At 47.0% G+C, this 22,754-nt stretch overlaps 1 protein-coding gene across 1 annotated transcript in view; it reads left to right on the forward strand.

Moving 5' to 3' along the window:
- The first annotated feature begins 20,185 nt into the window (after positions 1-20,185).
- Positions 20,186-22,754, forward strand: part of dok6 (docking protein 6) — a 32,696-nt gene continuing 30,127 nt past the window's right edge. The window contains exon 1 of the mRNA XM_037279436.1: positions 20,186-20,456. Within this exon, the coding sequence (XP_037135331.1) occupies positions 20,391-20,456 (66 nt within the window). The 5' untranslated portion in view covers positions 20,186-20,390. The remainder of the gene's footprint in view (positions 20,457-22,754) is intronic.

The raw sequence follows: 22,754 nt of genomic DNA on the forward strand, positions 1-22,754 counted from the left end.
TCTTCTGGTATTTTCTCTCCTGTTCTCTTCGATTCAGACTGTTTGTCGGAGATTCTAGCCGGAGCGGCGGTGCTGTACAAGCTAGCACGACGACGGCGGCGCGGAAAACGAGCGGGAGCACTCGTAAGGCTGAGGCAGAGAGGGTTCCGTTCTGCCCTACCGTCAATTCATCTGGCGAATGTCCGCTCCCTGGCGAACAAGATGGACGAACTGCTGCTCCTCACTTCAAGGAACACGGACTTCAGCAGATCCGCCGCGCTGTGCTTTGTGGAAACGTGGCTCAGCGAACGAACGCCCCACCACGCTGTGGAGCTAGCGGGCTTCAGGCTAACGCGAGCAGATCGCAGCGCGGAGCTCTCCGGAAAATCAAAGGGAGGTGGTCTCTGTTTCTACATTAATGAACGTTGGTGTACTGATGTCACGGTGTTGAAAGAGTTTTGCAGCCCTCTCCTAGAAACACTTTTCATAAACTGCCGGCCGTTCTATTCACCACGGGAGTTCTCCTCGATCGTCATGGCGGCTGTTTACATCCCACCACACGCACGTGCGAGTGAAGCCACGCAGATGCTGGCTGACCAGGTAACAGACATGGAGAAACTTCTACCAAACTCACTAATCATTGTTCTGGGTGATCTTAACAGGGCGAACCTCGCACACGAACTCCCCAGATACAAACAGCACGTAACGTGTCCCACCAGAGGGGCACAGACTCTGGACCACTGCTACACCGTGATCAAGGATGCATACCACTCTGCGGCTCGTGCAGCTTTAGGACTCTCGGACCACTGTCTAGTTCATCTGATCCCGGCCTACAGGCAGAAACTAAAAACTTCTAAGCCTGTGGTGAGGACTGTGAGGAAGTGGACAGTGGAGTCAAGGCAGGACCTCCAAGCCTGCTTTGACTGCACCGATTGGGGAGCTTTCGAAGCTGCAACTTCAGACTTGCATGAACTCACTGACACTGTCACATCATACATCAGTTTTTGTGAGGATCTGTGTGTGCAGACTAAGACCTTCTGCACGTACAACAACGACAAACCTTGGTTTACACCGAACCTCAGGAGGTTGCGCAAAGTCAAGGAGGAGGCCTTCAGGAGCGGCGACCGCGACCTGTTCAGGCAGACCAGAAACACACTGAACCGAGAGGTCAGGAAAGCCAAGAGGTGTTACGGGGAGAACCTGAAGAGACACCTCTCTGCCAATCCTGATCCCTCAACAGTGTGGAAAGGTCTGCAGAGCATCACGGGCTACAAGAAACGAACCCCCCGTCCTGTGGAGAGCCCAAGGCTTGCTAACCAGCTGAATAAGTTCTACTGCAGGTTTGATCGGTCCTCCCACACAACGGGACTTCCTGCAGCACAATCTACATACTCACCTCTCCCCACAACTGCTCTGTCCACACCTCTATCATCGTTGTCACCCACTCTCTCTCTTGCAGAGGCCGCGCCCGCACTCCAGGTCCGCGAGGAGGAAGTGCGCCAGATGTTCCAGAGACAAAAGACCAGGAAGGCACCGGGCCCAGACGGCGTGTCACCTTCCTGCTTGAAAGTCTGCGCTGAACAGCTGGCGCCCACCTTTGCACGGATCTTCAACCGTTCTCTGGAGCTGTGTGAGGTGCCCTCGTGCTTCAAGAGCTCCACCATCGTTCCAGTGGCCAAGAAGCCCGCCATCACAGGTTTGAATGACTATAGACCCGTCGCACTGACATCTGTGGTCATGAAATCTTTCGAGAGGTTAGTGCTGAACCACCTGAAGGAGGTCACGGGCCCCCTGCTTGACCCCCTCCAGTTTGCCTACCGGGCAAACAGGTCAGTGGATGATGCGGTCAACATGGGACTGCACTACATCCTGCACCACCTGGACACTCCAGGAACGTACGCCAGGATCCTGTTCGTGGACTTCAGCTCGGCGTTCAACACCATCGCTCCTGACATCCTCCAACAGAAGCTCATCCAGCTTGCGGTGCCTGCCCCCACCTGTCAGTGGATCACCAGCTTCCTGACCAACAGGAGACAGCGTGTGAGGCTGGGGGGCATCACATCTGACACCCGGACCACCAATACTGGAGCCCCTCAGGGGTGCGTCCTCTCCCCACTGCTCTTCTCTCTCTACACCAACGATTTCTCCTCAGATGACTCTCCTGTGAAGCTCCTGAAGTATGCAGACGACACCACTCTCATCGGACTGATCCAGGACGGTGATGAGACTGCGTACAGACAGGAGGTGGAGCGGCTGGTCCACTGGTGCAACCAAAACCATCTGGAGCTGAACCCGCTCAAGACCGTGGAGATGACAGTGGAATTCAGGCGAGACCCTTCACCACTTTTACCCCTCACTATCCGCAGTAATACTATTCTCTCCACAGACACCTTCAAGTTCCTGGGAACCACAATCTCTCGGGACCTGAAATGGACCGGCCACATAGACTCTGTCCGGAAGAAGGCCCAGCAGAGGCTGTACTTCCTGAGACAGCTCAAGAAGTTCAACCTGCCGCGAGAGCTTCTGAAGACCTTCTACACTGCCATCATCCAGTCTGTCCTCTGCACCTCCATCACTGTCTGGTTTGGATCAGCCTCCAAACAAGACAAGCACAGACTGCAACGGACAATCAGGACTGCAGAAAAGATCATTGGAATCAACCTCCCTTCTATCCAAGACTTGTACCTGTCCAGGACCAGGAAACGTGCAAGGAACATCTCTACAGACCCTTCTCACCCAGGTTGCAGTCTGTTTGAACTACTCCCCTCCGGACGGCGTTATAGAGCTCGGTACGCCAAAACCAGCAGACACCGAGACAGCTTCTTCCCCCAGGCTGTTGCTCTGATGAACTCACACCACTCATAGAGTCTCAGAGGCATTACTGTGCAATAACATCCTGCTCTTCACACCTTTTGAATTTGTCTACACTGTTTTTGCCATTATTCACATGTCCTGAGTGTTGTTAGTCACCTATATGTTGAACAGAGGGTGTGTTTTACCGAAGTCAAATTCCTTGTTTGGCACGCTCAAACATGGCGAATAAAAACTCTTGAATCTTGAATCTTGAATCTTGAATCCTAAGACAGCTGTGGGACAAGCAGCGAGGTTGGGACGATCCTAACCTCCCTCCTGACCTGCTACAGGCTTGGTCCTGTTGGGAGGCGGAGCTCAAGCATCTGCCGGACATTACCATGCCACGTCCGTATGCGCCTGCTGATAGCCCCCGCGAAGGGACCACTCGGCAAGTGCACATCTTTGCTGACGCCTCAGAAAAGGCCTACGGGGCTGTAGCCTTCCTCCGAACCGAAGACAACCAGGGTAAGGTACATTTATCCTTTGTTCTGGCTCGCTCCCGCATAGCCCCTAAGCGTGTGCATTCTGTACCTCGCCTTGAGCTGTGTGCGGCTCTTGTAGCAGCGCAGTTGGCTTCCACCCTTAAGAAAGAGCTTGCTCTCCCAGTACACAGCACAGTATTGTGGTCTGACTCTACCACTGTACTCACCTGGCTACATTCACAATCCTGTCGATACAAGGTGTTTGTAGGGTCAAGAGTAGCTGAGATCCAGGAGCTTACGGAAGGCCTTGTTTGGCGCTATGTAGACTCAGACAACAACCCTGCCGACGACCTGACAAGAGGGAAGACATTGATATCCCTGTTGGAGCCCAATCTATGGTCACAAGGACCCGCCTTCCTTCTACAGGGTCCAACCACCTGGCCAGAAATGCCACACTGTATTCCACCTGATGATGCCGCTGAATTAAGGAAAGGTACTTTCTGTGGGTCCACCGTCACCTCACCTGACATTGCCATTCTACAAAACAAGACATGCAACACCTGGCAGCAACTCATGGACGCTACTGCAAGGGAGCTTCATGGCCAGGCCCCTTCGGTTTACTCACCTACCGCTGAAGAATACCGACAAGCTGAGGTACTCATCCTTCAACGAGCCCAGAAGCAATCCTTTCCAGACGATTGTGCTCAGCTGTCAGCAGGGAAGCCCGTGAAAACTTCGAGTCGACTCCTTACTTTAGCGCCAGTCATCGACGCCTCCATCGACCTAATGAGAGTAGGAGGCCGGTTACGCCGTCTAGAGGGCCAGAACGAGGTCACCCCACACCCTATCGTCCTCGACGCCTCACACCCTGTGACCCGCCTGCTCATAGAGAAATATGACCAGGACCTTAAACACCCGGGGCCAGAGCGAGTCTTTGCAGAGCTGCGGAGGACCTATTGGATCATTCACGGCCGTGAAGCAGTTCGTCGCTATCAACGTTCCTGTGCAGATTGTCAGCGCTGGCGGGCCAAGCCTTCCATACCTAAAATGGCTGACCTCCCAACCGCACGCCTCCAGTTGCATAAACCTGCCTTCCACGCCACTGGCATGGACTGTTTCGGTCCCATGTTAGTAAAGGTTGGACGACGCCATGAGAAACGCTGGGGTCTCATCTTCAAGTGCTTGACCACCAGAGCGGTACATCTGGACCTCATACGAAATATGGACACTGATGCTTTCCTGATGGCTTTGAGGCGATTCATTGCCAGAAGAGGAACCCCCTCGGAACTGTGGTCAGACCACGGGACCAATTTCAAAGGAGGAGAGAAAGAGCTTCGGGAAGCCTTCACAAGTATGTGTCCAACCCTACAAAGTCAACTCGCTCAACGTAAAATCAAATTTAACTTCAACCCCCCAGCAGCCCCTCACTTTGGTGGAGTATGGGAGAGAGAAGTACGAGCAGTCAAGTCTGCACTCCGCACCTGTCTAGGTACTGAGCCTATCCATGAGGACGTCCTCTCCACCGTCCTGTTGGAAGTGGAGGCCATTCTCAACTCAAAACCTTTGGGCTATGTGTCCGCTGACCTGTCTGACGTCGACCCCGTGACCCCCAATAGCCTCCTACTGGGGCGGCCTGATGGATCACTCCCCCAAATTGTCTACCCGAAGAGCGAAATCCTGAGCCAAAGGCGCTGGCGGCACTCCCAAGTCCTTATCGACCAGTTTTGGTCAAGATTTATCAGGGATTACCTACCGGGATTGCAAACAAGACACAAATGGCAAGCCTCCCCCCCCGACCTCCTGGAGAAGTCAGTGGTCATGATCACCGAGCCACAGTTACCCCGTGCCATGTGGCCTATTGGTCATGTGACGAAGATCCATCGCAGTGACGATGGCCACATAAGGTCAGCTGATGTCGACATTAAAGGGCATGTGTACACCAGACCAGTAGCTCGACTGGTGGTGCTACCAGCCCTCCCATCGGAAGTGACTCAAGACTCTCATAAAGACTGATGAGCCTTCATTTGAAACAAATGTGCCCTGCACATTTGGGGGCGGCTGTACAGAAGGCTGTAACATTGTTTGCATGCTGTGCTGTTCTATGTGCATGTTTGTGTTGGCAGCGGCTCTGCCTTGTGTTCCCGCTCCGCATGTCACGTGACTCCATGGGGTGACGCGGCATTCTCCGCGGATGAGCAGGGCAGTCCGGAAGAGAGCAGTTCACGGTATGGTGGTGTAGAAGTTCGCTAGTCATAGTCGAAGCGAAGTAAAGCCGAGTTCATGACCAAAAAAATCCGCCATTCTATAAACCTTTAATTCTGCAGCTTAATAAACCTGTCCATCCATCCATCTACCTTTTGGCCATTCCCTGTGTCCAGCGTCATTTGCGGCCTCCTGTATTCTGACCGATACACCATCTTGTACACTATATACACCCAAGATCTAGCGTATTACCCTCCCCAACAGTCACGATGAGGTTTATTTTCTCAAATGGTATTGCATGGTGTTTAAATAATTCCTCCACTTTGGCAAACATAACATCCCCAGTGGTGTTCCCTTCTAATGGAATTAGAGCCAACAACTCCTCCCTGAACTCCTTCCCATCAAAATACTGCACGTAGATGCACATCTGACTGATATCAGTGTTGTCTGTACTCCCGTCAATGGCAACGGAAAAGTAATCGGCCTGACTCAGGCCACTCATAATTGATCCGCGCACATCGTCAGATAGGCTCTCTATGCGTCGGGAAGCTGACCTCGCTGAGAGCGGCATTTGTTTCACAGAGGCAATCACTCCATCCATGGACTTATCAGTAACCAGCTCCTCCAAAACAGCCACCATCACTTCCTTAAAAACCTCTGCATCCGTAAATGGGTTGTGGTGACGGGTAAGAACCCATGCTGCTTTAAGGGACGCACTTGTAACCCTCTGCTGCTCGGTGAGTGACCTGACAAGTATTTTGTTGCTGTGTGCATATCCGGCCTCCAATGCTTTAATTTTATTCTCTCGCACATATGTATGTCCCAGGAGGATAAGCTGTTTTGAACTGGCCATGTTTTGTCTCATGGTGTCTTCTGATGTTATACTCTGCAAACGGCAGCAGCCTCGTTGCAAATGAGACACGTAGGCTTGGCATTAATAAATGCAGGCAGGATAAATGCATACCTCTGCTTCCATTCTTCTTTGTAGGTCCTGCATTCTGAATCAATTTTTCTTTTCAAGGCTTTCGACAACGACATTTTGCATCGATAACTAGCATAGCAATGTTCAGCTAATCATTCACACGTGATCCAAAAGAATATTTGTATGAGTACGGCAGGTTGAGACGGACACGCAGCAGGCGGCATAAAAACAGCGAACATAAGCAAATAAACGTTTTTAATAGAATTAAATTAAATGCATTTTAAAAGTAAGATGATGTTTATTTTAATATAATATAATAATTAATAATTTAAATAGTAGGGACCCCCCCCAAAAAAAAGCTATGGCGATGCCATTGTCTGAATTTGTTTTGGCCCACGTCCAAAAGTAATTGCCGACCCATGACATACACTTTAACTAGTTTCACATACTTCAACCGATTCACTCCGTTCCACTTGCTTACATTTTTTTCATTCCAAAAATATTCTGTTTTCACAAAATTCACAAATTTCCGGCAAATTTTTCCCCATTCATTCTTAATGGCACATTCAACATTTCACATTTACGTCGTTCCAGTTCGAAATTCACATCATTCAGCACATCCAAATCACATTCGGAAAGATTCTCGACATTCCCAAAATTGCCAAATTCAAAAATTTAAAAAGTTTAAAATTTGCGCAAAATTCCACAAAATTTCCTAAATTAAACCGAAAGTGCCCAAATAAACCGGTAGTGACCTTTTTAAACCGGAAGTGACCCCAAAAAAACGTAATGACCTCACCTAAACCAGAAGTGACCTAAATTAAACCGGAAGTGCCCCACCGGAAGTGACCTAAACTAAACCGGAAGTGACGCCAAACAAACAGGAAGTGCCCCAAATAAACCGGAAGTGACCTTTTTAAACCGGAAGTGAATTTTGAAAATCACACCAAATTTTACGAAAATTTAGTTTTTCCCTTCTCATTTCTACATTTTTCAACCGATTCAACCCATTCCAACTTTATTCAATTTGTTCACCTTATGCTTACCATATTCACCCCCTTCACCCCCACTTCCACTATGCTTACACAATTCAACCCTTGACCCCCACTTCCAGTATGGCAGCCATCTTGGATTGACCCTGAAGTGCCCCCAATTAACCCAGAATGAACTGGAAGTGCGCCAAATCAACCCGGAAATGACCCCAAATAAACCGGAAGTGACCTCAGGTAAACCGGAAGTGACCCCAAATAAACCGGACGTAACCTAAGCTAAACCGGAAGTGACCTTTTAAACCGGAAGTGATCTATGCTAAACCAGAAGGGCCCTAAATTAAACCGGAAGTGACCTAAATGAAAGAGGAAGTGACCCAAATCCAACCGGAAGTGACCTAAATGAACCGGAAGTGACCTTTTCAAACCGGAAGTGACCCGAAATATACCGGAAGTGCCTTAAATTACACCAGAAGTGCCCCAAATAAACTGGAAGTTACTCTAACTTCTACCATTTTTGTCCGATTCAACCCGTTTCAACATTTTAACCCCAAAAGTGAACCTCCTGAACACGTATATTTCGTCTGAACCCGTATATTTCGTTTTGCTCCAAATTTCAAAAATTTTTGGCACAATTTTTGTTTTTACATTACCATTCAGTCTCTAAGGGGATTTAAAATTTGCTCTAACTTCGACATTTTTCAACCGATTCATACCGTTCCAACTTTCAACTGTTCATCTTTTGCTTACCTATTCCACAACTTTCAATTTACCAAAAAATTCCAAATTTTCAATTTTGAAATTTACGCCAAATTCTCAAAAATTTCGTTTTTCACTCATAATTTCTACATTTTTTAACCGATTCAACCCGTTCCAACTTTTAACTGTTCATCTTTTGCCTTCCTATTCAATAAATTCACACTTACCAAAAATTCCATCCATCGATCCATCCATTTTCTGAACCGCTTAGTCCCCACGGGGGTCGCGGGAGCGCTGGAGCCGTCATCGGGCAGTAGGCGGGGGACACTTACCAAAAATTCCACATTTTCAATTTTGAAATTTACACCAAATTTTCCAAAATCTCGGTTTTCCCTTCTAATTTCTACATTTTTCAACCAATTCAACCCGTTCCAACTTTAAACATCATTCTGCAGCATTCCCCAAGTAGTTCTTCAACGTTTTCGCCTTCACACGCAATTTCTACAGGAATTGCATTGTCTAGTTCAATTTCAGGGCTCACCAACATGGTGCCCGCGGCCACCAGGTCGCCCGTGAGGACGTAAGTAAGATGGCGGCGCGTGCACACGCAGCGGCCTCTCTCTGTCCCGAATGGTGTTTTGTTTTGTCGTTTAATGTGGGTTTGTCCGCCAGTTTTGTGTGTTCGTCTCGTCGTACCGGGTTGTGCTACAAGTGCGGCGGGCTGGTTCTGCTCGACCTCGGCGAAAGCGAGTTTTGTGGCGATCTGGACTTTGAAGCGGGGACATTAAAGGCGCTCGGTCTGCTCCGTCCTGGAGCGTCGCCGGACTCGCCTGCTATTCCTCCCCCGGTTGGGCGTCCGGGCCTGGCTGGCGGCCAACCCAGCTCGCCCGGCCGTGCCTTCCATTTTTCTGGCGAACGTTCGATCGCTGGACATCAACATGCCTGCTGAGTTCTGCGGACCGGACAGTGCGTAGCTGCTGTGCATCTGGAGCGGATGGCGTGCTATCGGGCGGACCGGGCCATTGTACGAGGGGGAACATCACGAGTAGGTGGACTGCGCGTCTACATCCGTGACGAATGGTGCCGGGACTCTGTTGTGGGATGCCAGCACTGCTCGCCACTGGCGAAGTTTGTGATCTCCAGGCTGTTGGGGTCCTGAACTCTCTCCCCGTTGTTTTACTTGTGTGTTAATCGTGTACTGTGTCTCGTCACCGTGGGATAGGGGGAACGGTATTTCGGTTTCTTTGTGTGTCTTAGCATGAAGGAATTGACAATAAAACTGACTCTGACTATGACTCTGACTCTGAGGACCGCATGAGTCGCCCGCAGGACTGTTCTAAAATGAGCTCAAATAGCGGCACTTGTCAGTGAACTGCATCTGTTTATTTTACAGTCAAACCTCGGTTTCCGAACGTCCCGGTTCTCGAACAAATCAAAATTTGAACAAAAAATTCGAGATTTGTTTGCGTCGGTTGTTGAACAAAATTCGGAGGTCGAACCTCGCGAGATGAGCCGAGAGGACCCGAGAAAACCCGACCGCGCGGCCCGGATACCGACTGACTTATTGTATTTTCGTTACTTTGAGGATTGTATTAACCCCTAATCATGCCTCCAAAGAAAGCAAGTGGGAGCAGTAAAGCCATCCTAAAACACAAAGACGCTCTTAAAGCAATGCGACAGTGCGCGCCCGGCGCGCTGCGATTGCGCAATCGGACCAAATTAAGCTCCCTGCGCACTGAGGTCCACTTAAATTTTGGAAAGTACATCAGGACTTTAAAAATATTTTCTAAATTTCAGCGACGGCTCAGTCCCAATAATGCGACCAGCGCGGTGCAGTTGCGCGGTCGGCGACACGCTACGGTTGCGCGTTCGGCGGTGCGCTGCAGTTGCGCGATGGGACAAAACTAAGCTCCCTGCGCACTTAGGTCCACTTAAATTCTGGAAAGTACATCAGGACTTTAAAAATATTTTCTAAATTTCAGCGACGGCTCTGTCACAATAATGCGACCAGCGCGGTGCAGTTGCGCGGTGGGTGACGCGCTACGGTCGCGCGTTCGGCGGTGCGCTGCAGTTGCGCGATCAGACAAAAATGCGCAAATGAAAAAATGCTTTAAAAAAAGGCGGGGGTTTTCTTGTCTTGGAACGCACTAAAATGTTTTCTATTATTTGTAATGGGAAAAATAGTTTCGGAATTCGACCGATTCGCTTCTCGAACCGCCTTCTGGAACGGATTGTGGTCGAAAACCGAGGTTTGACTGTATTTTGCTATTCTTGTTAAAATCACACTTACATGTGAACTGGAAATGAAAATAATAACACATAGTGAAAGCTAAATTGAGGAAATTGGCTATAAGTGTGTGTCAAACTGGTAGCCCTTTGCCTCAATCAGTACCCAGGAAGTAGCTCTCGGTTTAAGAAAGGTTGGTGACCCCTGGTATAGAACATTTTCTATTCGGGCTCCAGAGCTTTGGAATGCCCTACCAATGGATATTAGAACTGCTACCTCGGTAGAAACATTTAAGACACGTTTAAAGACACATTTCTATGATATGGCCTTTAATTAACCTGTAGTGGCCGATTCGGCTGGAGTTTGCTTTCGCAGCCGAGGAGAAAGACTTTGTATGTGCTTTGGAGTTTGTGCACACTGAGGCTTATATATTTGCCTTTAATTGGCTTGAAAGGGTCTCTTCACACATGCGCGTGTTTGTTTACGTGCTATGTCTGCGCCACGGCGGTTGGATGGGAATAAGATAGTAGCGATGCGTTCAGGGAACACCTCTGTGAGAAGTTAAGCTTGCCAGTGGTAATGACTGTTTTCATTCTTGTTAAACCTTTACTTTGGCATGTGAACAAAACATAAACTTTGACAGAGATGGAATTCCCCCCCCCCCCATTTTGCACCTCATGATCCAGAAATATGACATGCACATAGCCACACTGTGACTGTGTTTACCCAAAGATGAAGTGGGTACTTTTGGAAGGGGGTGGGAGCATTTTCCCTGAGTCATAATTATGAACTTATCAAAGTCAAAGTCAAAGTCTGCTTTATTGTCAATTTCTTCACATGCCAAGACACACAAAGAAATCGAAATAACGTTCCCACTATCCCACGGTGACAAGACATAGTACACAATATACATACAAGTAAACAACACAAAAAAATAAGAACAAGAAGGCACAAACAATGAATAAATAAGAGTGATGAATAAATAATAAATAAACAAATAACACAATAAATAAGAGGAGCAAAAATGGAGCAAGTGTGCATACAGCAGACTGTCTGCTGTATGCACACTTAGCGCAAAAGTACAGGACGCTACACAGAAGGGGGGAGAGAGTTCAGGATCCTAACAGCCTGGAGAATGAAGCTGTTGGTGAGTCTGGCAGTGCGAGAGCGCAGGCTCCTGTACCTCTTCCCAGAGGGCAGAAGATCGACCAAAGAGTGAGCGGGGTGACTCACATCACTCACAATCGTGGTCGCCTTGCGGGTGAGATGGGAGGTGTAAATGTCCTTCAGGGAGGGGAGTGAAGCACCAATAATCTTACCAGCCGTGTTCACTATGCGCTGGAGGGCCTTCACGTTGTAATCAGTGCAACTACCACCCCAGACAGCGATACAACTGGAGAGGACGCTCTCAATGGTGCCACGGTAGAATGTAGTCATGACGGCCGGAGGAGCACTTGCTCGCCTGAGTTTCCGCAGGAAGTACAGGCGGCGCTGAGCTTTCTTGGCCAGTGATGCGGTGTTGGCGGACCAGGAGAGGTCCTCACTGATGTGCACCCCCAGGAATCTGGTGCTGCTCACTCTGTTCATTGAAATTTAAGATCAACTCCTTGAAGTGCGTCCGTCACTTCAATGACGTTTTGGACATTTCATATTACTATATAAGCTATATAACTTATATGAATCGGTCACTTGATGACCGGTGACTGAACAACATTTGGGGAATATCACCGGAATTCTTTGCAGGTGAATTTAAATCCATTATTATGGCTGCTTAAATGTCACACTTTAAATGTCACGTTGTGGAGCAATTCCAGTGCTGCCGCAGACTGAAGTTGAAGTTGGGACATTAAAGGCGCTCGGTCTGCGCCGTCCTGGAGCGTCGCCGGACTCGCCTGCTATTCTTCCCCCGGTTGGGCGTCCGGGCCTGGCTGGCGGCCACCCCAGCTCGCCCGGCCGTGCCTTCCATTCTTCTGGCGGACGTTCGATCGCTGGACATCAACATGCCTGCTGAGTTCTGCGGACCGGACAGTGCGTAGCTGCTGTGCGTCTGGAGCGGATGGCGCGCTATCGGGCGGACCGGGCCATTGTACGAGGGGGAACATCGCGTGGAGGTGGACTGTGCGTCTACATCCGTGAAGAATGGTGCCGGGACTTTGTTGTGGGATGCCAGCACTGCTCGCCACTGGCGAAGTTTGTGATCTCCGGGCTGTTGGGGTCCTGAACTCTCTCCCCGTTGTTTTACTTGTGTGTTAATCGTGTGCTGTGTCTCGTCACCGTGGGATAGGGGGAACGGTATTTCGGTTTCTTTGTGTGTCCTAGCATGAAGGAATTGACAATAAAGCTGATTCTGATTCTGATTCTGATTCTGATCAACATTTTGCACACTCAACATAACGTACTCGCTTTCGGCAGTGTCTGGCTACATCCCCCTCAGCCGTTAAATGACACTTCATAACTAAGCAAATGGTTTGGATCAATATTACAAAGCGGGCGGGGTGACTTTCTCTGAGTCAGCTGTGCAAATGAGCCGGGTCCTTCCTGTGTATCTTTCCAGATGTGGGTCAGCTGTGATTGTGCTGACAATAAAATAACAACTACGCCCCAGGAATGTGGCAGCGCCGAGCCGGAGATAACAGAAGGAAAGGGGCCCGGGTTCAAAGAGGTCCAGGCCATCTAGGGTGCGTTCACATGAACTGTGTGTTGAACATGCTCTTGCCTGTAGAGGGTAGGAAAATAAATGTCAAACGAAGATTGGAGCGGCGTGCGAGATGCTCAGAAAAAGGCACAGTTTGAAGATGCAGTGTTGATAAACATTAGGCCGTGCATTGACAATGGTTTGGCTCACCCCCTCCTTTGCAGTCAGACAGATAAAGAATGCGGCACAGCGAGATAACCACCACACATCAGTTTGGATATATGAGAGCACTGTGTCATATGGCATTTTATGTACCGTAATTTCCGGACTATAAGCCGCACTGGACTATAAGCCGCACCAGCTAAAATCCGGGGATATTTTAGTTTTTTTCTTATATAAGCCGCACCGGACTATAAGCCGCACGTGCACACGAGTTTTTTACAAAGAAAGACAGTACACAGAAAGCCTTTTTAAAGTTTTAATAACATACTTTAACATGTCTTTCTAAACATTGCCTGTGACGCACCAGTAGTACCGCAGCAACACGGAAGTGTGCACGCGAGTTATTAACAAAGAAAGACTGGACACAGAAAGCTTTTTTAAAGTTTTAATAACATACCTTAACATTTCTTTCCAAACACTGCCTGTGACGCGGCAGTAATACCGCAGCAACACGGAAGTAACACAGCACTAATAGGGTTTGATTAAATAAAACATACCGGTAAAAGTCACTGAGACGCGGCGGTAACACAGCAGCAACACGGTAACACAGCACTAACAGGGCTGATTAAAAAAGCATACAAGTAAAAGTAAAAAAAAGAGCTTCATCGTCTTCATCTTCCTCCTGTGCATTGAAACCATCGAAGTCTTCCGATTGGAATAGCGTTAGTTATCCTTTGCCACACACTTTCTCAGTATCTCTTTCGTCGTCGGTTTTATGCATTTCTTCTAGCATTTTCCATGATGAGGGCCTGTTCATGCTAATTTTATTCATGCACGAAGCGCTCAATTACATTAAACTAGCGAGCGACACGTATAGCTCCAGAGTAGACGGGACCACGAAATAAAGAAAAGGGTGATGCAACACAATGTCATCAACATCGACTGCCTTTAGCTTAAAAGCGGCATCATATGCATTTCTTTTGTCCCCCATAATGACGGTTTGTGTATAAAAGCTTCCTTTCAGTAATGTCCGTCTTGATCTCGTTCTGTCTCTTCTTTGTGTGAATTATACGGCACTATTTGCCTGGCGGATGGACATGCGATCAACACACCACTCTTCTCCCCAGTGACCGTGTCCATATATCCCTCCGCCCAGCAAAGCGGTGCCGCACAACAGCGGTCCACAGCCTTTTTACGAGTGTATAAAAGTGATCAAGTCGTCACGAAAATCACGGAAAAAATCATATATAAGCCCCCCATAATGACGGTTTGTGTATAAAAGCTTCCTTTCAGTATTGTCCGTCTTGATCTCTCGTTCTGTCTCATCTTTGTGTAAATTTTACGGCACTATTTGCCTGGCGGATGGACATGCGATCAACACACCACTTTTCTCCCCAGTGACCGTGTCATAGATCCCTCCGCCCAGCAAAGCGGTGCCGCACAACAGCGGTCCACAGCCTTTTTACGAGTGTATAAAAGTGATCAAGTCATCACAAAAATCAAGGAAAAAATCCTATATAAGCCGCACCGGACTATAAGCCGCAGGGTTCAAAATTTGAGAAAAAAGTCGCGGCTTATAGTCCGAAATTTACGGTATAGGTTTTGCTGAAATTAAATATAGATCTAATTATTTGCATTGTCCTGTCTGTAGTCATAGCAGAAAATAACACCACTGGCAGAGCTAGAGGGGTGGCCACGGGGGCACTGTCACCCCCTGAAATATGATTGGACCATCCAGGGGCCAAGTGACTTTTACGGTTTTTGGGGGGGAAATCTTTTCTTCAGATTTCCCTCGTTTTCTGAAGACTTATTTGGAGTTTGGTTTATTTTGAATTTTTTTGTTAATTTGTGGACCCATTGAGATATCCTAGTTCTGCTAGTACTTGATGCTGACTGAGCTGAAGTTTTGTAAATTTTGCTGAGGTTTTGCACGATGTCACAATCAATGATGTTTGACATTTGCGGCTCATTTTTCCCAGAAATTTGGGTTTCCATACCTTTCTGTGATACAATTTATGCACATAGCTCAAAATATAAAGACAAATTAAGTGCTGGCAATGTACCGTAAAAAAATAAAATAAAAATCACGGCGGGTGCTTGCTCGTGGAGTCTGATGTCACACTGACCTTTTATGTATTTACAGAGGAGGTTTGAGTTCCACTCTTTTTTTTTTCCACGCTCACACACGAGCCGTTGTGAAGCCAGCCCAGGAGGTAAAAGAGTCGCTTTGTCCCAAACCTGGACAGTGAGCTCCCGACTGGTGCGCTTCTGCCAATCCCTAGAAGAGCGCATACGAGAGAAAAGTATCACCTGTTTTATATTAAACCTGTCAGATGAAATCAAAAGCCAACGGCATCACGAGGGCGTGTTTGCCTAAATCTCAGGAGGGCGTCCAACACGGCAGCAAGGCACCACCAAGTGCTGTTCAAAACCAATTACAAGTCAATTTCATGACCACTTAGAGGGCCTCCTTAAAGTTTTTGGTTGCCTTGGAAGCTACTTCCCATAGATACGCTTTGAGGATAAGGCAAGACTGGACTAATAATGCATTGAATAAATTAAAGAGATATAAATCCATCCATCCATCCATCCATCTTCTTCCGCTTATCCGGGGTCGGGTCGCGGGGGCAGCAGCTTCAGGAGGGACTCCCAGACTTCCCTCTCCCCAGCCACTTCATCTAGTTCATCCCGGGGGATCCCAAGGCGTTCCCAGGCCAGCTGAGAGACATAGTCTCTCCAGCGCGTCCTGGGTCGTCCCCGGGGTCTCCTACCGGTGGGACATGCCCGGAACACCTCCCCAGGGAGGCGTCCAGGAGACATCCTGATGAGATGCCCGAGCCACCTCATCTGGCTCCTCTCAACGTGGAGGAGCAGCGACTCTACTCCGAGTCTCTCCCGGATGACCGAACTTCTCACCCTATCTCTTAGGGAGAGCCCGGACATCCTGTGGAGAAAACTCATTTCGGCCGCTTGTATCCGGGATCTCGTTCTTTCGGTCACGACCCATAGCTCGTGACCATAGGTGAGGGTAGGAGCGTAAATCGACCGGTAAATTGAGAGCTTTGCCTTTTGGCTCAGCTCTCTCTTTACCACGACGGACCGGTACAGAGTCCGCATTACTGCCGACGCTGCACCGATCCGCCTGTCGATCTCGCGCTCCATCCTCCCCTCACTCGTGAACAAGACCCCAAGATACTTAAACTCCTCCGCTTGGGGCAGGATCTCATCCCCGATCCGGAGAGGGCATTCCACCCTTTTCCGATCGAGGACCATGGACTGGACCATGCTCTCCAGCACTTCCTCCAGGGACTCCAAGAAGGGTGGGTACTCTGAGCTGCCGTTTGGTGCATAGACACAAACAACAGTCAGGACCCGTCCCCCCACCCGAAGGCGGAGGGAGGCTACCCTGTCGTTCACCGGGGTGAACCCCAATGTGCAGGCGCCCAGCCGGGGGGCAATAGGTATACCCACACCTGCTCGACGCCTTTCACCGTGGGCAACTCCAGAGTGGAAGAGAGTCCAGCCCCTCTCGAGAGGGCTTGAACCGGAACCCAAACTGTGCGTGGAGGCAAGTCCGACTATATCTAGTCGGAACTTTTCTGCCTCGCACACCAGCTCGGGCTCCTTTCCAGCCAGAGAGGTGACATTCCATGTCCCAAGAGCCAGCTTCTGCAGCCGGGGATCAGACCGCCAAGGTCCCTGCCTTTGGCCGCCGCCCAGCTTGCACTGCACCCGACCCCTTTGGCCCCTCCCACAGGTGGTGAGCCCATGGGAAGGGGGACCCACATTTCCTTTTCGGGCTGTGCCCGGCCACCAGACGCTCGCCTTCGAGCCCCGCCTCCAGGCCTGGCTCCAGAGGGGGGCCCCGGTGACCCGCGTCCGGGCGAGGGAAATCTGTGTCCATATATCTTTTTCATCATAAGGGGCTTTTTGAGCCGTGCTTTGTCTGGCCCCTCACCTAGGACCCGTTTGCCATGGGTGACCCTACCAGGGGCATGAAGCCCCAGACAACATGGCTCCTAGGATCATAGGGACACGCAAACCCCTCCACCACGATAAGGTGACGACTCACGGAGGGGGATATAAATCCAATAAATATAAATAAAAAATAAAACATATAAATAAATAAATATAAAATTAAAATACATAAATAAATAATGCATTGATGACCTGGCACTTTATAAACCAGAATAATTTTTTGCCCTCTATGCTAGATGATGCAATTAGTGTCATCATATTATTAATAATAATAATGTGTGCAGTCAAAGAAGCACGTTGGCATCCTGGTCACATGACCACACTGGAGCTTTATAAAGTTATTAAACAGACTCCATCTATCACTGAAGACAATGTTGCCCTCTACAGGGCGCACATGTTAGTCATGCTCGGCTTCTCCTGTTTTTTTTTTTTTCCCCTCAAAGGTGAGAATAGGCTCAAGCGCAGTCAGACTCTCATTTGGCAGCAAATGATCTTTAACATTGAGGGGAAGCACAAAATGGTGGTTAATGGGAGCGGGGAAGCTATTCATGCTCCGTCCAAATGGGGAGACGAGTGTGATGAGCTCTGCTCTTTCGGCGAGAAATGCGAAAGCAGGAGAACAAATCTCAAGAAAAACAGCCCAGAGTTCACAGCCACTGTGACATTGAACAGACCTCAATTTAGGACACAAAAGACCACCAGGAGGTGGATCCTCTCACTGATAATGATACTTTTTTTGGGAAGGTTTCACTGCAGTGCCCTCCTCAACTTGAAGGACAGAGAGGCCCTCCAACCTTTTTTTTTAATTTTCTGTATGAAGTAAATCACAAACATGTCACGAGTGGATCCTGGGAGAGTTCGATCGACCATAGCTGTTCCACATGGTGTGACCAGCCGAGGTCCTTCGAGCATGCGTGACCAAGGACCCGCTTTTCTACAAAATGGGCATATCCAGCTATTTTTTTTTTTCCTTTATCCCTCTAGGCTGACATCTAATCAAAGCAAATTCCCAATGTGCCTATTAGCATATCTGGCCAGTGGTGGTTGCTCTAAAAAAAAAAATTCAACATTACCATCACTAGCCATGTCTCTTTCGCCCCTCCTGCCAACATAAAAAAATAAAAAACATGCTGACCCGGCATCGAGATGCCCTCTCCCACTCAGTCACACCCCGCTTTGTTCATTATTTAGTGGCTTGTGCTTGAATATTTGCCAAATAGAGAGCTCATCATTCTACCTATCTTAAGTTTGTTCTCACTTTCAATATATATTTAATTAGTTTTAGATTACAGAGCGTAAAAACAACGTAAAATCACAGCAGTTAATCGCACGACGTGCAAAAAACGGACAAGGGTTCCATTATGTTGCAGTTTACACTCTTCTGAGAGTTTTTTTGCAAGATGATGCACATTAGCCTGCTCCGTGCATGACCTTGATGAAGGTCTCTCTTCTTTTGAGGGAGTCTCACACATCCGACCGACATTGTTGGCAGTCATTCATGTATGTCAAGGCCATATGCCGGGGCGGTCCGTGTGTGCAAGTTCTTCACCTGACAAAGCAGACAAAATTGCATCCTCAGAACTAGAGTGGAATTTTGTTAAGTTTTGGTGGAAATCGTTTTTGAATTATAATAGAGGTCATATTTTGGCGGCCATATTGGAAAAGCAACACTGAGTGTCGACGTTTTTTTTTTTTTTTGAGAGAGAGAAGACGATGAGGTGCTCAGCGGAAGACGGCTGCGTGGCACAAAGAGGATTGCCGAGTCAAAACAGCCTTGACAAATCTGAAGTTTGAGGACACTTCCAGAGAGATTTGCCGACTATCGGTGATGAGCTGTTTAGCGGCTGGCAGATTACTCCGCCCTTGTGAAAATGATACAAAGATGCCGAGTTCCACCTTGGGATACTTGACGGAATAGTGCGTCCGTGTGAGGATAACACATTTTTCGATGAAAAGTGGGCCTCCCAATCGTCAATAAATGAAAGCGTGCACGCTCCAGGATAGCCGACGCTCTTTCATGAGAAGCAAAACTGTGACGAGCTTTCCTTGCAATATGTGAGCGCATAAATAAAGGATGTTTGATCCTAGCTGGCGGCTTCTTATCTCACTCCATTCTATGAGCCATTTATCTTCTTTTGGGTTTTAATCTATATAAGTAATGGCAGCTTGTCATATCAATACACAGTCGCCCAGCCATCTGCTGTCTAATGCCAAGAAAATTCCCAAACCATAATTCAACAAACTGAGGCTCTCACTCTACTGACATCAAATTTGTCTTCCGCGCATTTATTTTAAGTGCTTTTTGATTGCTTGTCCGCAGAATTGTGTCTGGAGAAGCCGCACGGTTTGCCGTCTTGCTTCGTGCACAATTTATGTGATCATTTAATAGGGCGCTGGACTATCTGCTTCTATTATTGGGCAAATCAAACAACATCAGTTCAAGGCAACCTAATAATGAAACGAAAAACAGTGCTCGTGCGCACACACACACAGGCGGTCGAAAATTGCATTTGCCTATTAGCAACCTGTCTGGCAAAAAATATGGAAATGATATTCAGATGCATACAGGCAAGAACAGCACAAAGCAGCGTGTTACAAATTAGCTGCAACTCAAAGCTCTTTTGTACATTTGCATATTTCCTTTCATTATGGATTTGACTGAAGACTAAAAGACTAAAAATGTATATTCTATATTATTATATATATATATATATATATAAATGGAATATATATATATATATATATATATATATATATATATATATATATATATATATATATATATATATATATATATATATATAAATGGAATACAAAATATAATATACAATATATGCAACATACAATGTATTAATATATAACAATATATAATGTATTTTTGTATACATCGTAAACATTAGAATGATTAGATAGAATAGAAATAAATTAATTACACAATTAAACTGTTGCCCCCCTCCCCCCATCCACTTCTGTGTCCCAGATGGTGCAGTCCAGTATTCACACGGGCGCCCCTGCTCGAATGAATCAGCTGACAAATGGTATCTCCCTGCCTCCCTCCCTCCCTCCTTCTCAACCTCTCCCCATCTCTCTCTCCTCCCTCCCCTCCCCAAATGGACAGCACCGCTGAAGCCGGGCAGCGTGAAAGCGCTGACACGGGAGCAGGTTGCACGCTGCTCGCTTCTCCTCCTACCGGATGTTTCACGGACAGAACCTCGAGTGAGACGTTTGGCATCACGCAGGCAAGCGACAAAAAGACAAAGGTTTCTTTCTTTCATTTTTCCCCCCACCCTTCCTACTCGCATGCGCTGGGAATCCCTCCACCATGGCTTCCAACTTCAACGACATAGTCAAACAGGGATACGTGAGGATACGGAGTAAGAAACTGGGGGTGAGTACTGTTGCACTTGCTGACGAGGAGGAGGAGGAGGATGAAGATGTGCTCAAGCATCAGGGGCATCTGGATTGGAAATTGGGCTTTAATTGCTCCTCTGGAGGTCTTCCTGCTGTGAGGTCTTCTAGAGGAGATTGGAGCAAATATCCCTCATGTCGATGTTGTATTTAGGATGATTAACTGTAGAATGTCGACAGCGGAAATTTTACAATTCAGGAAGTTTACCGACTGCATGTGTCAGGTATGAGGATATTTTAGAAGATCTTATAAAGTATACATCAGTTTTCCCTGTCAGGGGCCATTTCAGTTTGAGTCCTCGACGGGCCATACTGCATTAAAAAATGATCTCGCCAACAATTAAGAGCATGTTGATGTTTTTAGGATTCTTTTTTTCCTCCACACTTCCTCTGAGGTTTTATTTGTTTGTAGACATAAATGGCGAGCCTGATTAATTTTTCAGCCATAAAATATGATATTATCGCTGTTGGATTTTAAAGTGGAAGTTTTGTATATTCAGCTCGTACAAGTGAAGGGCAATTAAAATCAAGTGCAGAAGTCTCAATGTGTTTGAATGGCAGCACGGTGGTCTCGTGTTTAATACGTCCGTCTCAACGTTCTCATGTATAAGGTTCAAATCTGTTGTTTTTCATAAAAACTCCAGCTCCATCCTTTTTTTTTTTTTTAATTTATCCATATTAAATAAATTGCTTCTAGGTGTGAATGGGAGAATTAACACTACAGTATAAAATATTACAAATTCTGCATCTTGTTTATTAGTCACTCAATATTGTCTTTGTGAAGGCAGCTACAGTATTTCCCTGCATGGCCAGACGACCTCCTGCGCTTGCTAATAAGCGTAACATTTAAAGTCTGCTCATGTTCCATTTTGCACCACGGGCTACAGGTCTCATTAGCGAGGTCTAAGGTCGTAATTACCGACCCGTCTTCATTGTCACGATAAAGCTCCATCCATCCGTGTATTAGCAAAGTAGATATGATGGACTCCAATGGTTTGATTACATCAATGAAAATGAATGACAAGCTATTGGATTAGAGCGGCCATATTGTGGGCCTTGCGTGGAGCCATCTGCTTTTGCTCATTATGATAACAAAGAGGTGGACCTTCCCTCTGTTGAGGTGTGATGATGGAAGCACACAGCTTCATACCTCCTTCTTAGGCTTTGATGCCACGGGGATAGTTTGAACCTTTTTCTGCATGGAGTGAACGCAGAGCTATTTAGGAGCAGACGGCGTTGGCTGTTAACATGCAAATTGGTGCGTATAAAGTTTTAGGGGATTTGATTTTTTTTTGCATGGGCGATGAGCTGAATGCATTCGGAGGGAGCAGGTGAGGACGCCACCATGCTTCCCACTCTCTTGGCTGCTTAGCGTGTAGCACGATGGAGATGAAGCTTTGTTGAGATGGCCTCGGAGGACCCCTGGCATATTTACATGGGAATGCTTAGGAGAGCTATTTTACACAAAGATCCTGCAAAATAGTTTTGTTGACGGAGATCCTGCAAAATAATTTTGTTGAGGGGTTAACAGAGGGTTTGGACAATTTCAAGCTTAAAAAATGGCTCTAAAATAGTTAAAAATCTATTAATTTACTGAGCAAATATTAATCGATTAATTTTAATCGTTTTCGATTAATCGATTATTTTCTGACTATGTTTGTCTGTGACAATAATACACATGTGGATTGAAAGCAGATAGCTGAATTAATAAACAAAATAAAAATGAATATTTCTTCCTAGATTGTTGATCAGGAACAATAATGATTCATGTATTTGTATATTATTTACGTATTTATACATTTATTATTGAAACATTGCAAAAAATTTTGATTTACTATTTTGGGCAAATAATTGTAAATATTCCTAGCCACGTTTGGAGAAAATGAGAATAAAATCCCAGAAAGGTCCCGGCTGTTTTTGTTTTAAAGGTCTCTTAAATATCACATTTCAAGGCAGTTGACCATCTAATCCTCCCACCTTGCTCTCTAATGTAATGCTGTGCCATTCAAAATGTGTTCAAATTTTATTTATTTATTTATTCTCATCAGAAACAACCCATGAGGTGTCACGACGATGAATGAAAATACATGGGATCATTAGCATATCGCCTTTTAAAGTTGCGACATTGCATTCACGTCAGCTATTTGCAGAGCAAAGTCGTGCACGGCCACGTGAAATGAAAATGTGTCAGGCATGCCGACGTCTCCATCACCGTTGCCATGATGCCTTAATTAATCTTGATAAATGTTTAATTAGCATGCGCATAAAAATGCACTTG

Source organism: Syngnathus acus, chromosome 20, assembly GCF_901709675.1.
Source record: "Syngnathus acus chromosome 20, fSynAcu1.2, whole genome shotgun sequence".
NCBI classification, from domain to species: domain Eukaryota; kingdom Metazoa; phylum Chordata; class Actinopteri; order Syngnathiformes; family Syngnathidae; genus Syngnathus; species Syngnathus acus.